Source organism: Dendrobates tinctorius, unplaced genomic scaffold (assembly GCF_039654945.1).
Source record: "Dendrobates tinctorius isolate UK_male_01 unplaced genomic scaffold, ASM3965494v1 ptg000364l, whole genome shotgun sequence".
Taxonomy (NCBI): Eukaryota; Metazoa; Chordata; class Amphibia; order Anura; family Dendrobatidae; genus Dendrobates; species Dendrobates tinctorius.
The window spans coordinates 327066-354851 of record NW_027362030.1 but is presented as its reverse complement, the minus strand read 5'-3'; the positions used below and the strand labels follow the sequence as shown (position 1 = coordinate 354851).

Genomic DNA, 27786 nt, shown 5'->3' with positions numbered 1-27786 from the left:
GCTGTGATGTCACCAACACGTCTGTGTATACACCGTGTGCTGTGATGTTGCCCACCACGTCTGTGTATACACCGTGCGCTGTGATGTCACCCACCTCGTCTGTGTATACACCGTGCGCTGTGATGTCACCCACCTCGTCTGTGTATACACCATGTGCTGTGATGTCACTACCACGTCTGTGTATACACCGTGTGCTGTGATGTCGCCCACCACGTCTGTGTATATACAGTGCACTGTGATGTCACCACCACGTCTGTGTATATACAGTGCGCTGTGATGTCACCACCACGTCTGTGTATATACAGTGCGCTGTGATATCACCACCACGTCTGTGTATATACAGTGCACTGTGATGTCACCCACCATGTCCGTGTATACACCGTGCGCTGTGATGTCACCCACCACGTCTGTGTATACACCGTGCACTGTGATATCACCCACCATGTCTGTGTATACACCGTGCGCTGTGATGTCACCCACCACGTCTGTGTATATACAGTGTTCTGTGATGTCACCACCACGTCTGTGCATACACCGTGCGCTGTGATGTCACCCACCACGTCTGTGTGTACACCGTGCGCTGTGATGTCACCCACCACGTCTGTGTATATACAGTGCGCTGTGATGTCACCCACGACGTCTGTGTATATACTGTGCGCTGTGATGTCACCACCACGTCTGTGTATACACCGTGCTGGGATGTCACCCACCACGTCTGTGTATATACAGTGTGCTGTGATGTCACCACCACGTCTGTGTATACACCGTGCGCTGTGATGTCACCCACCACGTCTGTGTATATACCGTGCGCTGTGATGTCACCACCACGTCTGTGTATACACCGTGTGCTGTGATGTCACCCACCATGTCTGTGTATACACCGTGTGCTGTGATGTAACCCACCACGTCTGTGTATACACCATGTGCTGTGATATCATCCACCACGTCTGTGTATACACCGTGTGCTGTGATGTCACCCACCACGTCTGTGTATATACCGTGCGCTGTGATGTCACCCACCACGTCTGTGTATATACCGTGCTGGGATGTCACCCACCACGTCGGTGTATATACAGTGTGCTGTGATGTCACCACCACGTCTGTGTATATACCGTGTGCTGTGATGTCGCCCACCACGTCTGTGTATATACAGTGTGCTGTGATGTCACCCACCACGTCTGTGTATATACCGTGTGCTGTGATGTCACCCACCACGTCTGTGTATATACCGTGTGCTGTGATGTCACCACCACGTCTGTGTATATACCGTGCACTGTGATGTCACTCACCACGTCTGTGTATATACCGTGTGCTGTGATGTCACCCACCACGTCTGTGTATATACCGTGTGCTGTGATGTCACCACCACGTCTGTGTATACACCATGCGCTGTGATGTCACCCACCACGTCTGTGTATACACCGTGCGCTGTGATGTCACTCACCACGTCTGTGTATATACCGTGTGCTGTGATGTCACCCACCACGTCTGTGTATATACCGTGCGCTGTGATGTCACCACCACGTCTGTGCATACACCATGTGCTGTGATGTCACCCACCACGTCTGTGTATATACCGTGCGCTGTGATGTCACCCACCACGTCTGTGTGTACACCGTGCGCTGTGATGTCACCCACCACGTCTGTGTATATACAGTGTTCTGTGATGTCACCACCACGTCTGTGTATATACCGTGCGCTGTGATGTCACCCACCACGTCTGTGTATATACCGTGCGCTGTGATGTCACCCACCACGTCTGTGTATACACCGTGCGCTGTGATGTCACCCACCACGTCTGTGTATATACCGTGTGCTGTGATGTCACCCACCACGTCTGTGTATATACCGTGCGCTGTGATGTCACCCACCACGTCTGTGTATATACAGTGCGCTGTGATGTCACCACCACGTCTGTGTATACACCGTGCGCTGTGATGTCACCCACCACGTCTGTGTATATACCGTGCGCTGTGATGTCACCCACCATGTCTGTGTATACACCGTGTGCTGTGATGTAACCCACCACGTCTGTGTATATACAGTGCGCTGTGATGTCACCCACCACGTCTGTGTATATACCGTGCGCTGTGATGTCACCCACCACGTCTGTGTATATACAGTGCGCTGTGATGTCACCCACCATGTCTGTGTATACACCGTGTGCTGTGATGTAACCCACCACGTCTGTGTATATACAGTGCGCTGTGATGTCACCCACCACGTCTGTGTATATACTGTGCTCTGTAATGTCACCCACCACGTCTGTGTATAAACTGTGCGCAGTAATGTCACCCACCATGTCTGTGTATATACAGTGTGCTGTGATGTCACCCACCACGTCTGTGTATACACCGTGCGCTGTGATGTCACCCACCACGTCTGTGTATATACCGTGTGCTGTGATGTCACCCACCACGTCTGTGTATATACCGTGCGCTGTAATGTCACCCACCACGTCTGTGTATATACAGTGCGCTGTGATGTCACCCACCACGTCTGTGTATATACAGTGTGCTGGGATGTCACCCACCACGTCTGTGTATATACAGTGCGCTGTGATGTCGCCCACCACGTCTGTGTATACACCGTGCGCTGTTATATCATCCACCACGTCTGTGTATACACCGTGCGCTGTGATGTCACCCACCACGTCTGTGTATACACCGTGCGCTGTGATGTCACCACCACGTATGTGTATACACCGTGCGCTGTGATTTCACCCACCACGTCTGTGTATATATAGTGCGCTGTGATGTCACCCACCATGTCAGTGTATATACCGTGCGCTGTGATGTCACCCACCACGTCTGTGTATACACCGTGCGCTGTAATGTCCCCCCCACGTCTGTGTATATACAGTGTGCTGTAATGTCACCACCACGTCTGTGTATATACAGTGCGCTGTGATGTCACCACCACGTCTGTGTATACACCGTGCGCTGTAATGTCCCCCCCACGTCTGTGTATACACCGTGCGCTGTAATGTCACCACCACGTCTGTGTATATACAGTGCGCTGTGATGTCACCACCACGTCTGTGTATATACAGTGCGCTGTGATGTCACCACCACGTCTGTGTATACACCGTGCGCTGTGATGTCGCCCACTACGACTGTGTATACACCGTGCGCTGTGATGTCGCCCACCACGTCTGTGTATATACAGTGTGCTGTGATGTCACCACCACGTCTGTGTATATACAGTGCGCTGTGATGTCACCCACCACGTCTGTGTATACACCGTGCGCTGTAATGTCCCCCCCACGTCTGTGTATACACCGTGCGCTGTAATGTCACCACCACGTCTGTGTATATACAGTGCGCTGTGATGTCACCACCACGTCTGTGTATATACAGTGCGCTGTGATGTCACCACCACGTCTGTGTATACACCGTGCGCTGTGATGTCGCCCACTACGACTGTGTATACACCGTGCGCTGTGATGTCGCCCACCACGTCTGTGTATATACAGTGTGCTGTGATGTCACCCACCACGTCTGTGTATACACCGTGCGCTGTGATATCATCCACCACGTCTGTGTATACACCGTGCGCTGTAATGTCATCCACCACGTCTGTGTATATACCGTGCGCTGTGATGTCACCCACCATGTCTGTGTATATACAGTGCGCTGTGATGTCACCCACCATGTCTGTGTATACACCGTGTGCTGTGATGTCACCCACCACGTCTGTGTATACACCGTGTGCTGTGATGTCACCCACCACGTCTGTGTATACACCGTGCGCTGTGATATCACCCGCCATGTCTGTGTATATATAGTGCGCTGTGATGTCACCACCACGTATGTGTATATAACGTGCGCTGTGATGTCACCACCACGTCTGTGTATACACTGTGCGCTGTGATGTCACCCACCATGTCTGTGTATATACAGTGCGCTGTGATGTCACCCACCATGTCTGTGTATATATAGTGCGCTGTGATGTCGCTCACCACGTCTGTGTATACACCGTGCGCTGTGATGTCACCCACCACGTCTGTGTATACACCGTGCACTGTGATGTCCCCCACCACGTCTGTGTATACACCGTGCACTGTGATGTCCCCCACCATGTCTGTGTATACACCGTACGCTGTGATGTCACCCACCACGTCTGTGTATACACCGTGCACTGTGATGTCCCCCACCACGTCTGTGTATACACCGTGCACTGTGATGTCCCCCACCACGTCTGTGTATACACCGTGCGCTGTGATGTCACCCACCACGTCTGTGTATACACCGTGCACTGTGATGTCCCCCACCACGTCTGTGTATACACCGTGCACTGTGATGTCTCCCACCACGTCTGTGTATACACCATGTGCTGTGATATCATCCACCACGTCTGTGTATACACCGTGCGCTGTGATGTCACCCACCACGTCTGTGTATACACCGTGTGCTGTGATGTCACCCACCACGTCTGTGTATACACCGTGCACTGTGATGTCACCCACCATGTCTGTGTATACACTGTGTGCTGTGATGTCACCCACCATGTCTGTGTATACACCGTGCACTGTGATGTCACCCACCATGTCTGTGTATACACCGTGCACTGTGATGTCACCCACCATGTCTGTGTATACACCGTGCGCTGTGATGTCACCCACCATGTCTGTGTATACACCGTGTGCTGTGATGTCACCCACCACGTCTGTGTATATACAGTGCGCTGTGATGTCGCCCACCACGTCTGTGTATACACCATGTGCTGTGATATCATCCACCACGTCTGTGTATACACCGTGCGCTGTGATGTCACCCACCACGTCTGTGTATACACCGTGAGCTGTGATGTTGCCCACCACGTATGTGTATATAACGTGCGCTGTGATGTCACCACCACGTCTGTGTATACACCGTGCGCTGTGATGTCACCCACCACGTCTGTGTATATACAGTGCGCTGTGATGTCACCACCTCGTCTGTGTATACACCGTGCGCTGTGATGTCACCACCTCGTCTGTGTATACACCATGCGCTGTGATGTCACCCACCACGTCTGTGTATATACAGTGCGCTGTGATGTCACCCACCACGTCTGTGTATATACAGTGCGCTGTGATGTCACCCACCACGTCTGTGTATACACCGTGCGCTGTGATGTCACCAACACGTCTGTGTATACACCATGCGCTGTGATGTCGCTCACCACGTCTCTGTATACACCGTGCGCTGTGACGTCACCACCACGTCTCTGTATACACCGTGCGCTGTGATGTCACCACCACGTCTGTGTATACACAGTGCGCTGTGATGTCACCACCACGTCTCTGTATACACCGTGCGCTGTGATGTCACCACCACGTCTCTGTATACACCGTGCGCTGTGATGTCACCACCACGTCTCTGTATACACCGTGCGCTGTGATGTCACCACCACGTCTCTGTATACACCGTGCGCTGTGATGTCACCACCACGTCTCTGTATACACCGTGCGCTGTGATGTCACCACCACGTCTGTGTATACACTGTGCGCTGTGATGTCTCCCACCACGTCTGTGTATACACCGTGCGCTGTGATGTCACCCACCACGTCTGTGTATACACCGTGCGTTGTGATGTCGCTCACCACGTCTGTGTATACACCGTGTGCTGTGATTTCACCACCACGTATGTGTATATACAGTGCGCTGTGATGTCACCCACCACGTCTGTGTATATACAGTGCGCTGTGATGTCACCCACCACGTCTGTGTATACACCGTGTGCCGTGATGTCACCCACCACGTCTGTGTATATAACGTGCGCTGTGATGTCACCCACCACGTCTGTGTATACACCGTGCGCTGTGATGTCACCCACCACGTCTGTGTATACACCGTGTGCTGTGATTTCACCACCACGTATGTGTATATACAGTGCGCTGTGATGTCACCCACCACGTCTGTGTATATACAGTGCGCTGTGATGTCACCCACCACGTCTGTGTATACACCGTGTGCCGTGATGTCACCCACCACGTCTGTGTATATAACGTGCGCTGTGATGTCACCCACCACGTCTGTGTATACACCGTGCGCTGTGATGTCACCCACCACGTCTGTGTATACACTGTGCGCTGTGATGTCACCCATCACGTCTGTGTATACACCGTGCACTGTGATGTCACCCACCACGTCTGTGTATACACCGTGCACTGTGCTGTCACCCACCACGTCTGTGTATATACCGTGCGCTGTGATGTCACCCACCACGTCTTTGTATATAACGTGCGCTGTGATGTCACCCGCCACGTCTGTGTATACACCGTGCGCTGTGATGTCCCCCACCACGTCTGTGTATATAACGTGCGCTGTGATGTCACCCACCACGTCTGTGTATACACCGTGCGCTGTGATGTCCCCCACCACGTCTGTGTATATAACGTGCGCTGTGATGTCACCCACCACGTCTGTGTATACACCGTGCGCTGTGATGTCACCCACCACGTCTGTGTATATACCGTGCGCTGTAATGTCACCACCACGTCTGTGTATATACCGTGCGCTGTGATGTCGCCCACCACGTCTGTGTATATAACGTTCGCTGTGGTGTCATCCACCACATCTGTGTATATACAGTGCGCTGTGATGTCACCCACCACGTCTGTGTATACACTGTGCGCTGTGATGTCGCCCACCACGTCTGTGTATATAACGTGCGCTGTGATGTCATCCACCACGTCTGTATATATACAGTGTGCTGTGATGTCACCCACCACGTCTGTGTATATACAGTGCGCTGTGATGTCACCCACCACGTCTGTGTATACACTGTGCGCTGTGATGTCGCCCACCACGTCTGTGTATATAACGTGCGCTGTGATGTCATCCACCACGTCTGTATATATACAGTGTGCTGTGATGTCACCCACCACGTCTGTGTATATACAGTGCGCTGTGATGTCACCCACCACGTCTGTGTATACACCGTGTGCTGTGATTTCACCACCACGTATGTGTATATACAGTGCGCTGTGATGTCACCCACCACGTCTGTGTATATACAGTGCGCTGTGATGTCACCCACCACGTCTGTGTATACACCGTGTGCCGTGATGTCACCCACCACGTCTGTGTATATAACGTGCGCTGTGATGTCACCCACCACGTCTGTGTATACACCGTGCGCTGTGATGTCACCCACCACGTCTGTGTATACACTGTGCGCTGTGATGTCACCCATCACGTCTGTGTATACACCGTGCACTGTGATGTCACCCACCACGTCTGTGTATACACCGTGCACTGTGCTGTCACCCACCACGTCTGTGTATATACCGTGCGCTGTGATGTCACCCACCACGTCTTTGTATATAACGTGCGCTGTGATGTCACCCGCCACGTCTGTGTATACACCGTGCGCTGTGATGTCCCCCACCACGTCTGTGTATATAACGTGCGCTGTGATGTCACCCACCACGTCTGTGTATACACCGTGCGCTGTGATGTCCCCCACCACGTCTGTGTATATAACGTGCGCTGTGATGTCACCCACCACGTCTGTGTATACACCGTGCGCTGTGATGTCACCCACCACGTCTGTGTATATACCGTGCGCTGTAATGTCACCACCACGTCTGTGTATATACCGTGCGCTGTGATGTCGCCCACCACGTCTGTGTATATAACGTTCGCTGTGGTGTCATCCACCACATCTGTGTATATACAGTGCGCTGTGATGTCACCCACCACGTCTGTGTATACACTGTGCGCTGTGATGTCGCCCACCACGTCTGTGTATATAACGTGCGCTGTGATGTCATCCACCACGTCTGTATATATACAGTGTGCTGTGATGTCACCCACCACGTCTGTGTATATACAGTGCGCTGTGATGTCACCCACCACGTCTGTGTATACACCGTGCGCTGTGATGTCACCCACCACGTCTGTGTGTACACCGTGTGCTGCGATGTCTCCACCACGTCTGTGTGTACATCGTGCGCTGTGATGTCACCACCACGTCTGTGTATACACGGTGCACTGTGATGTCACCCACCATGTCTGTGTATATACAGTGCGCTGTGATGTCACCCACCACGTCTGTGTATACACCGTGCGCTGTGATGTCACCCACCATGTCTGTGTATATACAGTGCGCTGTGATGTCACCCACCATGTCTGTGTATATACAGTGCGCTGTAATGTCACCACCACGTCTCTGTATATACAGTGCGCTGTGATGTCACCCATCACGTCTGTGTATACACGGTGCACTGTGATGTCACCCACCATGTCTGTGTATATACAGTGCGCTGTGATGTCACCCATCACGTCTGTGTATACACCGTGCGCTGTGATGTCACCCACCACGTCTGTGTATATACAGTGCGCTGTGATGTCACCCACCATGTCTGTGTATATACAGTGCGCTGTGATGTCACCCACCGCGTCTGTGGATATAACGTGCGTTGTGATGTCACCACCACGTCTGTGTATACACCGTGCGCTGTGATGTCTTTCACCACGTCTCTGTATATACAGTGCGCTGTGATGTCACCCATCACGTCTGTGTATATACAGTGCGCTGTGATGTCACCCACGACGTCTGTGTGTACACCGTGTGCTGTGATGTCACCCACCACGTCTGTGTATACACCGTGTGCTGTGATGTCACCACCACGCATGTGTATACACCGTGCGCTGTGATGTCACCACCACGTCTCTGTATATACTATACAGTGCGCTGTGATGTCACCCACCACGTCTCTGTATATACAGTGCGCTGTGATGTCACCCACCACGTCTGTGTGTACACCGTGTGCTGTGATGTCACCCACCACGTCTGTGTATATACCGTGTGCTGTGATGTCACCACCACGTCTGTGTATACAGTGCGCTGTGATGTCACCCACCACGTCTGTGTATACACCGTGCGCTGTGATGTCATCCACCACGTCTGTGTATACACCGTGCGCTGTAATGTCACCCACCACGTCTGTGTGTACACCGTGCGCTGTGATGTCGCCCACCACGTCTCTGTATATACAGTGCGCTGTGATGTCACCCATCACGTCTGTGTATATACAGTGCGCTGTGATGTCACCCACGACGTCTGTGTGTACACCGTGTGCTGTGATGTCACCCACCACGTCTGTGTATACACCGTGTGCTGTGATGTCACCACCACGCATGTGTATACACCGTGCGCTGTGATGTCACCACCACGTCTCTGTATATACTATACAGTGCGCTGTGATGTCACCCACCACGTCTCTGTATATACAGTGCGCTGTGATGTCACCCACCACGTCTGTGTGTACACCGTGTGCTGTGATGTCACCCACCACGTCTGTGTATATACCGTGTGCTGTGATGTCACCACCACGTCTGTGTATACAGTGCGCTGTGATGTCACCCACCACGTCTGTGTATACACCGTGCGCTGTGATGTCATCCACCACGTCTGTGTATACACCGTGCGCTGTAATGTCACCCACCACGTCTGTGTATATACAGTGCGCTGTGATGTCACCCACCACGTCTGTGTATATACAGTGTGCTGTGATGTCGCCCACCACGTCTGTGTATATACCGTGTGCTATGATGTCATCCACCACGTCTGTGTATATACAGTGCGCTGTGATGTCACCCACCACGTCTGTGTATACACCGTGCGATGTGATGTCATCCACCACGTCTGTGTATACACCGTGTGCTGTGATGTCACCCACCACGACTGTGTATATACAGTGCGCTGTGATGTCATCCACCACGTCTGTGTATACACCGTGCGCTGTGATGTCATCCACCACATCTGTGTATATACAGTGCGCTGTGATGTCGCCACCACGTCTGTGTATACACCGTGTGCTGTGATGTCACCCACCACGTCTGTGTATATACAGTGCGCTGTGATGTCACCACCACGTCTGTATATACAGTGCGCTGTGATGTCACCCACCACGTCTGTGTATACAGTGCGCTGTGATGTCACCACCACGTCTGTGTATACACCGTGTGCTGTGATGTCACCCACCACGTCTGTGTATACACCGTGCGCTGTGATGTCACCACCACGTCTTTGTGTACACTGTGCGCTGTGATGTCACCCACCACGTCTGTATATACAGTGCGCTGTGATGTCACCCACCACGTCTGTGTATACACCGTGTGCTGTGATGTCACCCACCACGTCTGTGTATATACAGTGCGCTGTGATGTCACCACCACGTCTGTATATACAATGCGCTGTGATGTCACCCACCACGTCTGTGTATACAGTGCGCTGTGATGTCATCCACCACGTCTGTGTATACACCGTGTGCTGTGATGTCACCCACCACGTCTGTGTATATACAGTGCGCTGTGATGTCACCACCACGTCTGTATATACAATGCGCTGTGATGTCACCCACCACGTCTGTATATACTGTGCGCTGTGATGTCACCCACCACGTCTGTGTATACACCGTGTGCTGTGATGTCGCCCACCACGTCTGTGTATACACCGTGTGCTGTGATGTCACCCACCACGTCTGTGTATACACCGTGTGCTGTGATGTCGCCCACCACGTCTGTGTATACACCGTGTGCTGTGATGTCACCCACCACGTCTGTGTATATACAGTGCGCTGTGATGTCACCCACGTCTGTATATACAGTGCGCTGTGATGTCACCCACCACGTCTGTGTATACACCGTGTGCTGTGATGTCGCCCACCACGTCTGTGTATACACCGTGTGCTGTGATGTCACCCACCACGTCTGTGTATATACAGTGCGCTGTGATGTCACCCACGTCTGTATATACAGTGCGCTGTGATGTCACCCACCACGTCTGTGTATACACCGTGTGCTGTGATGTCGCCCACCACGTCTGTGTATACACCGTGTGCTGTGATGTCACCCACCACGTCTGTGTATATACAGTGCGCTGTGATGTCACCCACCACGTCTGTGTATATACCGTGCGCTGTGATGTCACCCACCACGTCTGTGTATACACTGTGCGCTGTAATGTCACCCACCACGTCTGTGTATATACAGTGCGCTGTGATGTCACCCACCACGTCTGTGTATACACCGTGCGCTGTGATGTCACCCACCACGTCTGTGTATATACCGTGCGCTGTGATGTCACCCACCACGTGTGTGTATACACCGTGTGCTGTGATGTCACCCACCACGTCTGTGTATATACAGTGCGCTGTGATGTCACCCACCACGTGTGTGTATACACTGTGCGCTGTAATGTCACCCACCACGTCTGTGTATATACAGTGCGCTGTGATGTCACCCACCACGTCTGTGTATATACAGTGCGCTGTGATGTCACCCACCACGTGTGTGTATACACCGTGTGCTGTGATGTCGCCCACCACGTCTGTGTATATACAGTGCGCTGTGATGTCACCCACCTCGTCTGTGTATATACAGTGCGCTGTGATGTCACCCACCACGTGTGTGTATACACCATGTGCTGTGATGTCACTCACCACGTCTGTGTATATACAGTGTGCTGTGATGTCACCCACCACGTCTGTGTATATACCGTGCGCTGTGATGTCACCCACCACGTCTGTGTATATACCGTGCGCTGTGATGTCACCCACCACGTCTGTGTATATACAGTGCGCTGTGATGTCACCCACCACGTCTGTGTATATACAGTGCGCTGTGATGTCACCCACCACGTCTGTGTATTTACCGTGTGCTGTGATGTCACCCACCACGTCTGTGTATACAGTGCGCTGTGATGTCACCCACCACGTCTGTGTATTTACCGTGCGCTGTGATGTCACCCACCACGTCTCTGTATATACAGTGCGCTGTGATGTCACCCACCACGTCTGTGTATACACCGTGCGCTGTGATGTCACCCACCACGTCTGTGTATATACCGTGCGCTGTGATGTCACCCACCACGTCTGTGTATACACTGTGCGCTGTAATGTCACCCACCACGTCTGTGTATACAGTGCGCTGTGATGTCACCCACCACGTCTGTGTATATACCGTGCGCTGTGATGTCACCCACCACGTCTGTGTATATACAGTGCGCTGTGATGTCACCCACCACGTCTGTGTATATACAGTGCGCTGTGATGTCACCCACCACGTCTGTGTATTTACCGTGTGCTGTGATGTCACTCACCACGTCTGTGTATACAGTGCGCTGTGATGTCACCCACCACGTCTGTGTATTTACCGTGCGCTGTGATGTCACCCACCACGTCTCTGTATATACAGTGCGCTGTGATGTCACCCACCACGTCTGTGTATACACCGTGCGCTGTGATGTCACCCACCACGTCTCTTTATATACAGTGCGCTGTGATGTCACCCGCCACGTCTGTGTATATACCGTGTGCTGTGATGTCACCACCACGTATGTGTATATAATGTGCGCTGTGATGTCCCCCACCACGTCTGTGTATATACCGTGTGCTGTGATGTCACCCACCACGTCTGTGTATATACAGTGCGCTGTGATGTCACCCACCACGTCTTTGTGTACATCGTGTGCTGTGATGTCACCACCACGTATGTGTATACACCGTGCGCTGTAATGTCACCCACCACGTCTGTGTATACAGTGCGCTGTGATGTCACCCACCACGTCTGTGTATATACCGTGCGCTGTGATGTCACCCACCACGTCTGTGTATATACAGTGCGCTGTGATGTCACCCACCACGTATGTGTATATACAGTGCGCTGTGATGTCACCCACCACGTCTGTGTATTTACCGTGTGCTGTGATGTCACCCACCACGTCTGTGTATACAGTGCGCTGTGATGTCACCCACCACGTCTGTGTATTTACCGTGCGCTGTGATGTCACCCACCACGTCTGTGTATACACCGTGTGCTGTGATGTCACCACCACGTATGTGTATATAATGTGCGCTGTGATGTCCCCCACCACGTCTGTGTATATACCGTGTGCTGTGATGTCACCCACCACGTCTGTGTATATACAGTGCGCTGTGATGTCACCCACCACGTCTTTGTGTACATCGTGTGCTGTGATGTCACCACCACGTATGTGTATACACCGTGCGCTGTAATGTCACCCACCACGTCTGTGTATACACCGTGCGCTGTGATGTCACCCACCACGTCTGTGTATATACAGTGCGCTGTGATGTCACCCACCACGTCTTTGTGTACATCGTGTGCTGTGATGTCACCACCACGTATGTGTATATACAGTGCGCTGTGATGTCACCCACCACGTCTGTGTATACACCGTGCGCTGTGATGTAGCCCACCACGTATGTGTATACACCGTGTGCTGTGATGTCATCCACCACGTCTGTGTATACACTGTGCGCTGTGATGTCACCCACCACGTCTGTGTATACACCGTGCGCTGTGATGTAGCCCACCACGTATGTGTACACTGTGCGCTGTGATGTCTCCCACCACGTCTGTGTATACACCGTGCGCTGTGATGTAGCCCACCACGTATGTGTACACTGTGCGCTGTGATGTCTCCCACCACGTCTGTGTATACACCGTGCGCTGTGATGTCTCCCACCACGTCTGTGTATATACAGTGCGCTGTGATGTCACCCACCACGTCTGTGTATACACCGTGCACTGTGATGTCTCCCACCACGTCTGTGTATACACCGTGCGCTGTGATGTAGCCCACCACGTATGTGTACACTGTGCGCTGTGATGTCTCCCACCACGTCTGTGTATACACCGTGCGCTGTGATGTAGCCCACCACGTATGTGTACACTGTGCGCTGTGATGTCTCCCACCACGTCTGTGTATACACCGTGCGCTGTGATGTCACCACCACGTCTTTGTGTACACTGTGCGCTGTGATGTCACCCACCACGTCTGTGTATATACAGTGCGCTGTGATGTCACCCACCACGTCTGTGTATATACAGTGTGCTGTGATGTCACCCACCACATCTGTGTATATACAGTGCGCTGTGATGTCACCCACCACGTCTGTGTATATACCGTGCGCTGTGATGTCGCCCACCACGTCTGTGTATATACCGTGCGCTGTGATGTCACCCACCACGTCTGTGTATATACAGTGCGCTGTGATGTCACCACCACGTCTGTGTACATACAGTGTGCTGTGATGTCACCCACCACGTCTGTGTATATACTGTGCGCTGTGATGTCGCCCACCACTTCTGTGTATACACCGTGTGCTGTGATGTCACCCACCACGTCTGTGTATATACCGTGCGCTGTGATGTCACCCACCATGTCTGTGTATATACAGTGCGCTGTGATGTCACCCACCACGTCTGTGTATACAGTGTGCTGTGATGTCACCCACCACGTCAGTGTATACACCGTGCGCTGTAATGTCCCCCCCACGTCTGTGTATACACCGTGCGCTGTGATGTCATCCACCACGTCTGTGTATACACTGTGCGCTGTAATGTCACCCACCACGTCTGTGTATATACAGTGTGCTGTGATGTCACCCACCACGTCTGTTTATACACCGTGTGCTGTGATGTCACCACCACCTCTGTGTATACACCGTGCGCTGTGATGTCATCCACCACGTCTGTGTATACACCGTGCGCTGTGATGTCGCCCACCACGTCTGTGTATATACCGTGTGCTGTGACGTCACCACCACGTCTGTGTATACACCGTGCGCTATGATGTCATCCACCACGTCTGTGTATATACAGTGCGCTGTGATGTCATCCACCACGTCTGTGTATACACCGTGTGCTGTGATGTCACCCACCACGTCTGTGTATACACCGTGCGCTGTGATGTCATCCACCACATCTGTGTATATACAGTGCGCTGTGATGTCGCCACCACGTCTGTGTATACACCGTGTGCTGTGACGTCACCACCACGTCTGTGTATACACCGTGCGCTATGATGTCATCCACCACGTCTGTGTATATACCGTGCGCTGTGATGTCATCCACCACGTCTGTGTATACACCGTGTGCTGTGATGTCACCCACCACGTCTGTGTATACACCGTGCGCTGTGATGTCATCCACCACATCTGTGTATATACAGTGCGCTGTGATGTCGCCACCACGTCTGTGTATACACCGTGTGCTGTGATGTCACCCACCACGTCTGTGTATATACAGTGCACTGTGATGTCACCACCACGTCTGTATATACAGTGCGCTGTGATATCACCACCACGTCTGTGTATACACCGTGTGCTGTGATGTCACCCACCACGTCTGTGTATATACAGTGCGCTGTGATGTCACCACCACGTCTGTATATACAATGCGCTGTGATGTCACCCACCACGTCTGTGTATATACCGTGCGCTGTGATGTCACCCACCACGTCTGTGTATACACCGTGTGCTGTGATGTCACCCACCACGTCTGTGTATATACAGTGCGCTGTGATGTCACCCACGTCTGTATATACAGTGCGCTGTGATGTCACCCACCACGTCTGTGTTTACACCGTGTGCTGTGATGTCGCCCACCACGTCTGTGTATACACCGTGTGCTGTGATGTCACCCACCACGTCTGTGTATATACAGTGCGCTGTGATGTCACCCACGTCTGTATATACAGTGCGCTGTGATGTCACCCACCACGTCTGTGTATACACCGTGTGCTGTGATGTCATCCACCACGTCTGTGCATACACCGTGTGCTGTGATGTCACCCACCACGTCTGTGTATATGCAGTGCGCTGTGATGTCACCCACCACGTCTGTGTTTATACCGTGCGCTGTGATGTCACCCACCACGTCTGTGTATACACTGTGCGCTGTAATGTCACCCACCACGTCTGTGTATACACCGTGTGCTGTGATGTCACCCACCACGTCTGTGTATACACTGTGCGCTGTGATGTCACACACCACGTCTGTGTATATACAGTGTGCTGTGATGTCACCCACCACGTCTGTGTATATACAGTGCGCTGTGATGTCACCCACCATGTCTGTGTATACACCGTGTGCTGTGATGTCACCCACCACGTCTGTGTATATACCGTGTGCTGTGATGTCGCCCACCACGTGTGTGTATATACAGTGTGCTGTGATGTCACCACCACGTCTGTGTACACACCGTGTGCTGTGATGTCGCCCACCACGTCTGTGTATATACAGTGTGCTGTGATGTCACCCACCACGTCTGTGTATATACCGTGCGCTGTGATGTCACCCACCACGTCTGTGTATACACTGTGCGCTGTAATGTCACCCACCACGTCTGTGTATATACAGTGCGCTGTGATGTCACCCACCACGTCTGTGTATATACAGTGTGCTGTGATGTCACCCACCACGTGTGTGTATACACCGTGTGCTGTGATGTCACCCACCACGTCTGTGTATATACCGTGTGCTGTGATGTCACCCACCACGTCTTTGTGTACATCGTGTGCTGTGATGTCACCACCACGTATGTGTATACACCGTGCGCTGTGATGTAGCCCACCACGTATGTGTATACACCGTGTGCTGTGATGTCATCCACCACGTCTGTGTATACACTGTGCGCTGTGATGTCACCCACCACGTCTGTGTATACACCGTGCGCTGTGATGTAGCCCACCACGTATGTGTACACTGTGCGCTGTGATGTCTCCCACCACGTCTGTGTATACACCGTGCGCTGTGATGTCTCCCACCACGTCTGTGTATATACAGTGCGCTGTGATGTCACCCACCACGTCTGTGTATACACCGTGCACTGTGATGTCTCCCACCACGTCTGTGTATACACCGTGCGCTGTGATGTAGCCCACCACGTATGTGTACACTGTGCGCTGTGATGTCTCCCACCACGTCTGTGTATACACCGTGCGCTGTGATGTAGCCCACCACGTATGTGTACACTGTGCGCTGTGATGTCTCCCACCACGTCTGTGTATACACCGTGCGCTGTGATGTCACCACCACGTCTTTGTGTACACTGTGCGCTGTGATGTCACCCACCACGTCTGTGTATATACAGTGCGCTGTGATGTCACCCACCACATCTGTGTATATACAGTGCGCTGTGATGTCACCCACCACGTCTGTGTATACACTGTGCGCTGTGATGTCACCCACCACGTCTGTGTATACAGTGCGCTGTGATGTCGCCCACCACGTCTGTGTATATACCGTGCGCTGTGATGTCACCCACCACGTCTGTGTATATACAGTGCGCTGTGATGTCACCACCACATCTGTGTATATACAGTGTGCTGTGATGTCGCCCACCACTTCTGTGTATACACCGTGTGCTGTGATGTCACCCACCACGTCTGTGTATATACCGTGCGCTGTGATGTCACCCACCATGTCTGTGTATATACAGTGCGCTGTGATGTCACCCACCACGTCTGTGTATACAGTGTGCTGTGATGTCACCACCACGTCTGTGTATACACCGTGCGCTGTGATGTCACCACCACGTCTGTGTATATACCGTGCGCTGTGATGTCACCCACCACGTCTGTGTATACACCGTGTGCTGTGATGTCACCACCACGTCTGTGTATATACAGTGCGCTGTGATGTCACCCACCACGTCTGTGTATACACTGTGCGCTGTAATGTCACCCACCACGTCTGTGTATATACAGTGTGCTGTGATGTCACCCACCACGTCTGTGTATACACCGTGTGCTGTGATGTCACCACCACGTCTGTGTATACACTGTGCGCTGTAATGTCACCCACCACGTCTGTGTATATACAGTGTGCTGTGATGTCACCCACCACGTCTGTGTATACACCGTGTGCTGTGATGTCACCACCACGTCTGTGTATACACTGTGCGCTGTAATGTCACCCACCACGTCTGTGTATACACCGTGTGCTGTGATGTCACCACCACGTCTGTTTACACACCGTGTGCTGTGATGTCGCCCACCACGTCTGTGTATACACTGTGCGCTGTGATGTCACCCACCACGTCTGTGTATATACAGTGTGCTGTGATGTCACCCACCACGTCTGTGTATACACCGTGCGCTGTGATGTCACCCACCACGTCTGTGTATACACTGTGCGCTGTAATGTCACCCACCACGTCTGTGTATATACAGTGTGCTGTGATGTCACCCACCACGTCTGTGTATACACCGTGTGCTGTGATGTCACCACCACGTCTGTGTATATACCGTGTGCTGTGATGTCACCACCACGTCTGTTTACACACCGTGTGCTGTGATGTCGCCCACCACGTCTGTGTATATACAGTGTGCTGTGATGTCACCCACCACGTCTGTGTATACACTGTGCTCTGTAATGTCACCCACCACGTCTGTGTATACACTGTGCTCTGTAATGTCACCCACCACGTCTGTGTATATACAGTGCGCTGTGATGTCACCCACCACGTCTGTGTATATACAGTGCGCTGTGATGTCACCCACCACGTCTGTGTATATACAGTGCGCTGTGATGTCACCCACCACGTCTGTGTTTATACCGTGCGCTGTGATGTCACCCACCACGTCTGTGTATACACTGTGCGCTGTAATGTCACCCACCACGTCTGTGTATACACCGTGTGCTGTGATGTCACCCACCACGTCTGTGTATACACTGTGCGCTGTGATGTCACACACCACGTCTGTGTATATACAGTGTGCTGTGATGTCACCCACCACGTCTGTGTATATACCGTGCGCTGTGATGTCACCCACCACGTCTGTGTATATACCGCGCGCTGTGATGTCGCCCACCACGTCTGTGTATATACCGTGTGCTGTGATGTCACCCACCACGTCTGTGTATACACCGTGTGCTGTGATGTCACCACCACGTCTGTGTATATACAGTGCGCTGTGATGTCACCCACCACGTCTGTGTATATACCGTGCGCTGTGATGTCACCCACCACGTCTGTGTATACACTGTGCGCTGTAATGTCACCCACCACGTCTGTGTATATACAGTGTGCTGTGATGTCACCCACCACGTCTGTGTATATACAGTGTGCTGTGATGTCACCCACCACGTCTGTGTATATACCGTGTGCTGTGATGTCACCCACCACGTCTGTGTATATACCGTGTGCTGTGATGTCACCACCACGTCTGTGTATATACCGTGTGCTGTGACGCGCGCTCCATCTCTAATTGACCGGTGATCTCGGGATCCACTTTTCTTCATTGCTTGTCTCCCCTGTAGGTGGGAGGTGAATCCATCCTTCTGTGACTTGGTGAAGCGGCTGCCTCCGTACAATAACCCCCATCGTCTCCTCGCCATGATGGATCTAGCCATATTTGACTTCTTAATAGGTTAGTGGGAGTCTTCGATCCTGTCAGAAAATCCATGCATACCACCATCCCTGTGACGGGGTATGTGACAGAGCATGAAGGGACACCAGGCCGAAGATCAATCCAACGGGATTTGTTGAGACAGGGAGCACAGAACATAAAATATCAATAGCGTCTCTTAGAGTCCACAATAAGTTCACGCAAAGAGAGCACATTTAGGGGAGCCACCCGGCAATCCGACGCCAGGAAAATAGTCCTTGTGTGAATTCAGTGGATCCAGCAGATGAGGGACACAACACAGTCCCATGTGGCAGCTTCCAACAATACTCACGGTCACTGGGATCTCACCTCAGCATAAGATCCCAGCCCTTCACAGGTCACCACAACTGAACTCAGCCAACACATGAGTCTATTGTCCTGGGATCAGCCCATCGATGGGGGACGTTCACACCAACTTTTAACATATGGCTACATTGAGAAGCTTCCAGAAGCTACCGGCTCCATTCTATCTTACAGGTTTGTGTATTGGATAAGTCCCATGCTGAGAAGAAGAAAGACAGAATCCCCCACTAGATGCAGCACAAGAGAGGTGGACCTAGGGTTGATTACATTACAGTCCAGGGACACAGGTCGGGGGAGGGACACGCTGTTACAACCCATCCCCCCTCAATTTGTGTACGGACTAGTACCCTCCACAGGTTACTTGTCAAGTACACGTGGTCATGGCCAACATGACTCTTGGCTCCTCCTGTCTGGACAATCCATCAGTATTTTGTTGTTGACTAGCTCTTCTTTATTGTATGGGGAAGTTGTAGGGTTGAAGGACGGCCTCCATTTTGCATCCTATTTGACTTAAACTCTAGTTCCTGCACCCTCAAATCAACATTGTAGCTCTCCCACATCATTTCCTAGCACAATATGAGGTAGGCACCTCATCACTCCAACCACACATTGCTTGACCCCAAAGCCAAAGTCCAGTTCCACACTTGCTTTTGGGATATTCTTCCTTTGGCCTCCAGCTAATTCAATGGTAATCCCAGGTCCTTGCTGTATTGCCTCTGGCTGATCCACTCTGGGATTAGCTATGGTGAGAAATGCCCCAGAGTCACAAAAACCAAGAACTCTCCGACCGTCCAGCACGACCTCCTGTAAGTGCTTTCTTTGAGGATTAGTGGAACTCGTGGCTGTAGCCTGCACCCCATAAACCCCTAATGGTGGATCATGGGTTTCTGAGCCATTAGGCAAGTCAATTTGGAGGGGTGGCACCTCTTCCTTCATTGTAGTTGGCTGTAAATAATTGATAGGCCGATTTGCTGTAGGGTCACTCCTCAATTGACCCTGAGGGCAGATGCCCAGGCTGCCCACATCGGTATCATCTGCACTGTATCACACTCCTTCCCATGTGCACTCTATTGATGGAGGTAAGGGAACCTGGAGGCTGATATCTATGTGAAGGTACATGAGGTGGTTGTTGGGGGTTGAGACCGATTTCTCCACTGTACAGCTGGGCATGTGACCTGCAGGTGCCCGGGATCCCCACAACCATAACACCTGCGCTCTACCACTTTCTCTGTCGCATTTCAGAGGAGGAGGCAGGACTTTTTGAAAGGTGATGCACATGGGTATCACCATGAGGTGGTTGTCTAGTGGGACAGCAAATTTCAGGGATTGAAGGACAAGGTACCACAGGTGGTGGGGGGCTGGTAGTTTTTACTCCATCCACCAGTAATTTTTTCCAGTGAGGCTTGATGGTGAGAACCTCATCAGCTAGAGCAGCAGCTCGTTCCACTGTCCCTGGTTTCCTCTCACGTACCCATTCCCGGATCTCAGTGGGGCATTTGGCGTAGAACTCTTCTTTTAGGATGACCTGGAGGAAAGTATCTCAAGTTAAGGCCCCCTCTCTCTCCAGCCAGAGGTGACATACTTGTTTGAGCCTGTGGGCATATATCATGAAAGATACTTCCCCCTCACAGGCTAAGGAGTGGAACTGTGCTCTGTAAGTGTCTGGAGTTACAGCATAATGTTCCAAGATCGTCTCTTTAATATTCCCATAGTTCCACCGAGGGTCCATAGCTCTATAGGCTTCGGCAGCTCCACCGTCTAAGAGCCCCACTAAATGTCTGACTCGCTCCCTTTCCTGGACTTCCATTAATCGACATTGATGTTCGAAGTCCTGGAAGAAGCCTTCAATGTCGCCTGCAGCCTCATTATATGGCTTGAAGTCCTTGCGGGACACTCTGGGGAACTCTCTCATGGTGAATGCTGTGGATACAGTCTGTCTGGGGCTTCCAGCTGCTTCCACAACGAGCTGTCTCTCCAGCAATGCCCTCTCTTGAACTCTATGAATGGCCTCCATCTTATATTATATGGTGACCTCCTCTCCAAGCAACCCACTGACTTTTTTGGGTATTTATCTCCATCTCCCATCTTTCCTCCCCTTGCTGTGGAAATCCTTTCTCTGTGCCATTTTGCAGGCAAGCTTCTTCCAGAGCCTCAATCAGTTGCTCCTTGGACAGCCCTTTGTAGCCGACTCCTAATTCACGGGCTTTTGTTTGTAAGCTCAACAGAGTCCAGTTCCTGTATCCTGAGGTTCTGGTTCCAAATGTTAATGGGTTGTTGTCTTCCATTCCTTCAGCACTGAACCCACTGCTGCCAACCAGTTTGTGACGAGGTATGTGACAGAGCATGAAGAGACACCAGGCCGAAGATCAAACCAACGGGATTTATTGAGATAGGGAGCACAGAACATAAAATATCAATAGCGTCTCTTAGAGTCCACTATGAGTCCACACAAAGGGAGCAGATCCGGGACCGCCACCCGGCAATCCGACGCCAGGAAAATAGAAATAGTCCGTGTGTGAATTCAATGGATCCAGCAGATGAGGGACACAACACAGTCCCACGTGGCAGTTTCTAACAATACTCACGGTCACTGGGATCTCACCTCAGCATAAGATCCCAGCCCTTCACAGGACTCCACACAACTGACTCCGCCAACACATGAATCTATTGTCCTGTGTCCTGGGATCAGCCCATCGATGGAGGACGGTCACACCAACTTTTAACATGTGGCAACATTGAGAAGTTTCCAGAAGCTACCGGCTCCATTCTATCTTACAGGTTTGTGTATTGGATAAATCCCATGCTGAGAAGAACAAAGACAGAATCCCCCTCTAGATGCAGCACAAGAGCGGTGGACCTAGGGCTGATTATATTACAGTCCAGGAACACAGGCTGGGGAAGGGACACGCTGTTACAATCCCCCTATCTGGTGCAGGGTAACGAATGTTGACATCCTTCTGATGACCCCAAATATCAGCCTTTGGCCTGTCCTGGTGGGGGAGTGGTCCGGGCCCGTGGGGGTCTGAGTAATGGAGGTTGGTCCCAGGATCAGGGGCCTCTGATGTTTTATATACTTTTTGTCTCTTATTCTTGCTCTCTCCAGGAAATATGGACAGGCATCACTACGAAATATTCACAAGGTTCGGGGATGATGGCTTCCTGCTGCACCTGGACAACGCCCGAGGGTGAGGGGCTGTGGGGATCCTCTATTCATGTGTGACATACAGTCCCCCTCATCTCAGCTTCTTGAGAGCATGTCTTCCCAAAATACCGGCACAATCTGAGCATACTACACACTGGGCCCCCCGTACCCAAACTCTGTCCCCCCTGTAACTATACACTGCCCCCCTGTACCCAAACTCTGGGCCCTTCACCCTGTACCCAAGCTCTGGGCCAGAGGCGTAGCTAGGGTTTTGGTTCAGGGGGGGAAAACTTCTCAGTGGGCCCCTAACCAGGTAACCTTGATTACAGCTCGGTGACGCCCCTCATAGTGGAGGAGAACCTCAGCAGATGACCGCGATGTTGCTGAAAATAATCTCTATATAAAGACCAACATAGATATTACCGCCATATGGTCAGTGGTAGATACCAGTCCTGCAGAACATATAAGAAATCACAGCAGAGTTACAGATGGTGACTTACCGCTGACGATCTTTCTGATGGAATCGGTCACTTTTCACGTCTTTTCCATCTGGCCCAGACCGACATGACGACTCCTCCAGCCAGGACTCGTCTGCAGAGATTACAGGAAAGACACGTTTCACTTCTCATATTCCAGCCCCATCACCATCTATCCCCAACCTGCACAAACTCCTCATCCTGCTTCTGTATGTGTCCCTATTACTGCTCCTGCTGTGTGCAACTACGTGCCCTCTAAATTCTATACCAACCCTCTAGAATATAGTAATGCCGGGTGCAAGAGCCCTAGAAAACAGGGCCCACACAATGTCCCCTAGAAAGTAATAATGCCCTGTGTGTCCTTTTGGTAGTCACAGTAACCTGAGTTCCCCTATAACAATAAGTGCCCATTTTACATTTAATAATGTCCAGAGTCCCCCTCCCTGTACAGCTCCTCTATACACAGTATAATGCTCTTATACTTAACAGGATGCCTCCTCACTGTAATGTACCCCACACAGTATACTGACCCCTTAGTAGCCCCAAAACTGCTTGATGGCCCCTTCACTGTAATCCCCACACTGTATTATGGCCCCCTAGATAGTCTCCATATAGTATAATGCACCACCATAGGCAGCCAGTACACTATAATGCACCCCCATAGGCAGCCAGTACAGTACAATGCACCCCCATAGGCAGCCTCTATAGTATAATGCACCCCCATAGGCAGCCAGTACAGTATAATGCACCCCCACAGGCAGCCTGTATAGTATAATGCACCCCCATAGGCAGCCTGTATAGTATAATGCACCCCCATAGGCAGCCTGTATAGTATAATGCACCCCCATAGGCAGCCTGTATAGTATAATGCACCCCCATAGGCAGCCAGTACAGTATAATGCACCCCCATAGGCAGCCAGTACAGTATAATGCACCTACATAGGCAGCCTCTAAAGTATAATGCACCCCCATAGGCAGCCAGTATAGTATAATGCACCCCCATAGGCAGCCAGTACAGTATAATGTACCCCCATAGGCAGCCAGTATAGTATAATGCACCCCCATAAGCAGCCTGTATGGTATAATGCACACCCATAGGCAGCCGGTACAGTATAATGCACCCCCATAGGCAGACAGTACTGTATAATGCACCCCCATAGGCAGCCAGTACAGTATAATGCACCTACATAGGCAGCCTCTAAAGTATAATGCACCCCCATAGGCAGCCAGTATAGTATAATGCACCCCCATAGGCAGCCAGTACAGTATAATGCACCCCCATAGGCAGCCAGTATAGTATAATGCACCATCATAGGCAGCCAGTATAGTATAATGCACCCCCATAGGCAGCCAGTATAGTATAATGCACCCCCATAGGCAGCCGGTACAGTATAATGCACCCCCATAGGCAGACAGTACTGTATAATGCACCCCTATAGGCAGCCTCTATAGCATAATGTACCCCCATAGGCAGCCAGTATAGTATAATGCACCCCCATAAGCAGCCTGTATAGTATAATGCACACCCATAGGCAGCCGGTACAGTATAATGCACCCCCATAGGCAGACAGTACTGTATAATGCACCCCTATAGGCAGCCTCTATAGTATAATGTACCCCCATAGGCAGCCAGTATAGTATAATGCACCCCCATAAGCAGCCTGTATAGTATAATGCACACCCATAGGCAGCCGGTACAGTATAATGCACCCCCATAGGCAGACAGTACTGTATAATGCACCCCTATAGGCAGCCTCTATAGTATAATGTACCCCCATAGGCAGCCAGTATAGTATAATGCACCCCCATAAGCAGCCTCTATAGTATAATGCACCCCCATAGGCAGCCTGTACAGTATAATGCACCCCCATAGGCAGCCTGTACAGTATAATGCACCCCCATAAGCAGTCAGTATAGTATAATGCACCCCCAAAGGCAGTCAGTATAGTATAAAGCACCCCCATAGGCAGCCTCTATAGTACAATGCACCCTCATAGGCAGTCAGTATAGTATAATGCACCCCCATAGGCAGCCTCTATAGTATAAAGCACCCCCATAGGCTGCCAGTATAGTATAATGCACCCCCATAGGCAGCCTCTATCGCATAATGCACCCACATAGGAAGCCAGTAGAGTATAATGCACCCCCATAGGCAGCCAGTAGAGTATAATGCACCCCCATAGGCAGCCAGTACAGTATAATGTACCCCCATAGGCAGTCAGTATAGTATAATGCACCCCCATAGGAAACCTCTATAGCATAATGCACCCCCATAGGCAGCCGGTACAGTATAATGCACCCCCATATGAAGCCAGTACAGTATAATGCACCCCCATAGGCAGACAGAACAGTATAATGCACCCCCATAGGCAGACAGAACAGTATAATGCACCCCCATAGGCAGACAGTACAGTATAATGCACCCCCATAGGCAGCATGTACAGTATAATGCACCTCCATAGGCAGCCTGTATAGACAGTAGTTTAATGCATTCCCCATAGGCAGACAGTATAGTATAATGCATTCCCCATAGGCAGACAGTATAGTATAATGCATTCCCCATAGGCAGGCAGACAGTATAGTATAATGCACCCCCATAGGCAGCCTGTACAGTATAATGCATTCCCTGTATCCCCTATAGCCACACACTGGGCCCCTCCCCTGTACCCACACAGTGGGCCCTTCCCTCTGTACCCACTCACTGAGTCCCTCCCCCTGTACCCACACACTGGGCCCCTCCCCCCATCCACACACTGGGACCCTGTCCGTACCCACACACTGGGCCCTTCCCCTGTACCCACACACTGGGCCCCTCCCCCTGTACCCACACACTGGGCCCCTCCCCCTGTACACACACACTGGGCCCCTGTCCATACCCACACACTGGGCCCCTCCCCCTGTACCCACACACTGGGCCCCTCCCCCTGTACCCACACACTGGGCCCCTCCCCTGTACCCACACACTGGGCCCCTCCCCTGTACCCACACACAGACCCTACTCTCCTCCTGGTGCCACATGCAATCCTGAGCCTTCCCAACAGAAACCCACGGTGGTGAAATAAGCTGTCGATTTAAAGCGGGTCGTTTAACACGTCATATCACGCTCTACTCTCTGTCTTACAGGTTTGGGCGACATTCGCGGGACGAGATTTCCATCCTGGCACCTCTATTCCAGTGCTGCTTGTAAGTAATGGGGGGGTCACTGAGTGCAGACATGGCCCACCCTGACCTGAGACCAGGGTAGATGTAGGACAACAGTAGGGGGATACGTAACTTAGGTCACACAGCAATCACCACGGAGTGTCAGCATTGGGGCGTTACACTGTTATGGGGTCACTCACCTGTCCTCACTCCAGGGTGTCAACATTGGGGCATTACACTGTTATTGGGAAGCACACCCCAGGGGGGGCAGTATTCAGATGTTACACTGTTTTGGGGTTACACATGTGTTCTCACCACGTGGTGTCAATATTGGGACGTTACACTGTTATGGGGTCACACACGTGTCCTCGCCTCAGGGGGGGGGGTCAGTTTTCAGACATTACATTGTTATGGGGTCACTCAGCTGTCCTCACCCCAGGAGGGTCAGTTTTAGGGCATTACACTGTTATGGGATCACACACGTGTCCTCACCTTGGGGTGTCAGTATTCGGATGTTATACTGTTTTGGGGTCACACACGTATACGCACCACGTGGTGTCAATATTGGGATGGTACGCTGTTATGGGGTCACAAACATGCCCTCACCTCGGGGTGTCAGTACTGGGGCGTTACTGTTATCGGGTCACAGAAGTTTACTCAACACTGGATGTCGGTTTTGGGGTGTTACATTGTTATGGGGTCACACATGTCCTCACCACGTGGTGTCAATATTTGGATGTTACACTGTTATGGGGTGATACACCCTTTGTGGACCTGTCTTGCAGGGTGAAGGATGACACGTGGCAGCGTCTAAACCTCCTGGCGATGCCCAAGTATCGGCTGAGTGATGTGATGCGGGAGTCTTTGAGGTCGGACCCCCTGAATGCTGTCCTTGCGGAGCCGCACCTGAATGCTCTGGACCGGCGTCTGCAGAAGGTTCTGGAGGTCGTGCAGCAGTGTGTGAGGACCTACGGGGAGGAGGCCGTGCTGATCAAAGACACACGCTGGGCCCTGCGGAGGACGGCCCAGCGCCCCAGCCTCCAGAGATGACTCCCTGTTCTCCATCATGGCTGTAAATCTGTGGACACTAATAAAATTTATGAATTCATACATTTCTGGGTGGGAAAGTGATGATGTGACCAGATGAAGCTAGGCCCCCAGTGCTGTGATCAGACCAGCAATGTCCCAGAAAGGGTGGCACAGAGGGGGCCACACGGAAAAAAAGCAATTCTGGTTTCTCATCACTTCCATTGTCCCATCCCGGTGTATAAGATCTGCCCCATCACCCCGCCCCCAGTGAATAAGATCTGCCCCATCACCCCTCCCCCAGTGAATAAGATCTGCCCCATCACCCCGCCCCCAGTGAATAAGATCCGCCCCCATCACCCCACCCCCAGTGAATAAGATCCGGTCCTGTTACACCAGTGTATAAGATCCGCTCCTTCACCCCACCCCTAATATATAAGATCTATCCCCATCACCTCTCCCCTGATGTATAAGACCCAGCCCCATCACCCGTACCCCCAGTG

The 27786-nt window shown here is 51.8% G+C and overlaps 1 protein-coding gene across 1 annotated transcript in view; it reads left to right on the top strand.

The window, feature by feature from the left end:
• FAM20A (FAM20A golgi associated secretory pathway pseudokinase) overlaps window positions 1–27369 on the top strand; it is a 154501-nt gene extending 127132 nt beyond the window's left edge. Inside the window, exons 8-11 of the mRNA XM_073562690.1 lie at window positions 19068–19177; window positions 22602–22683; window positions 26240–26299; window positions 27043–27369. Coding sequence (XP_073418791.1) covers window positions 19068–19177; window positions 22602–22683; window positions 26240–26299; window positions 27043–27307 — 517 coding nt within the window. The 3' untranslated portion in view covers window positions 27308–27369. The remainder of the gene's footprint in view (window positions 1–19067; window positions 19178–22601; window positions 22684–26239; window positions 26300–27042) is intronic.
• Window positions 27370–27786: the final 417 nt, after the last annotated feature.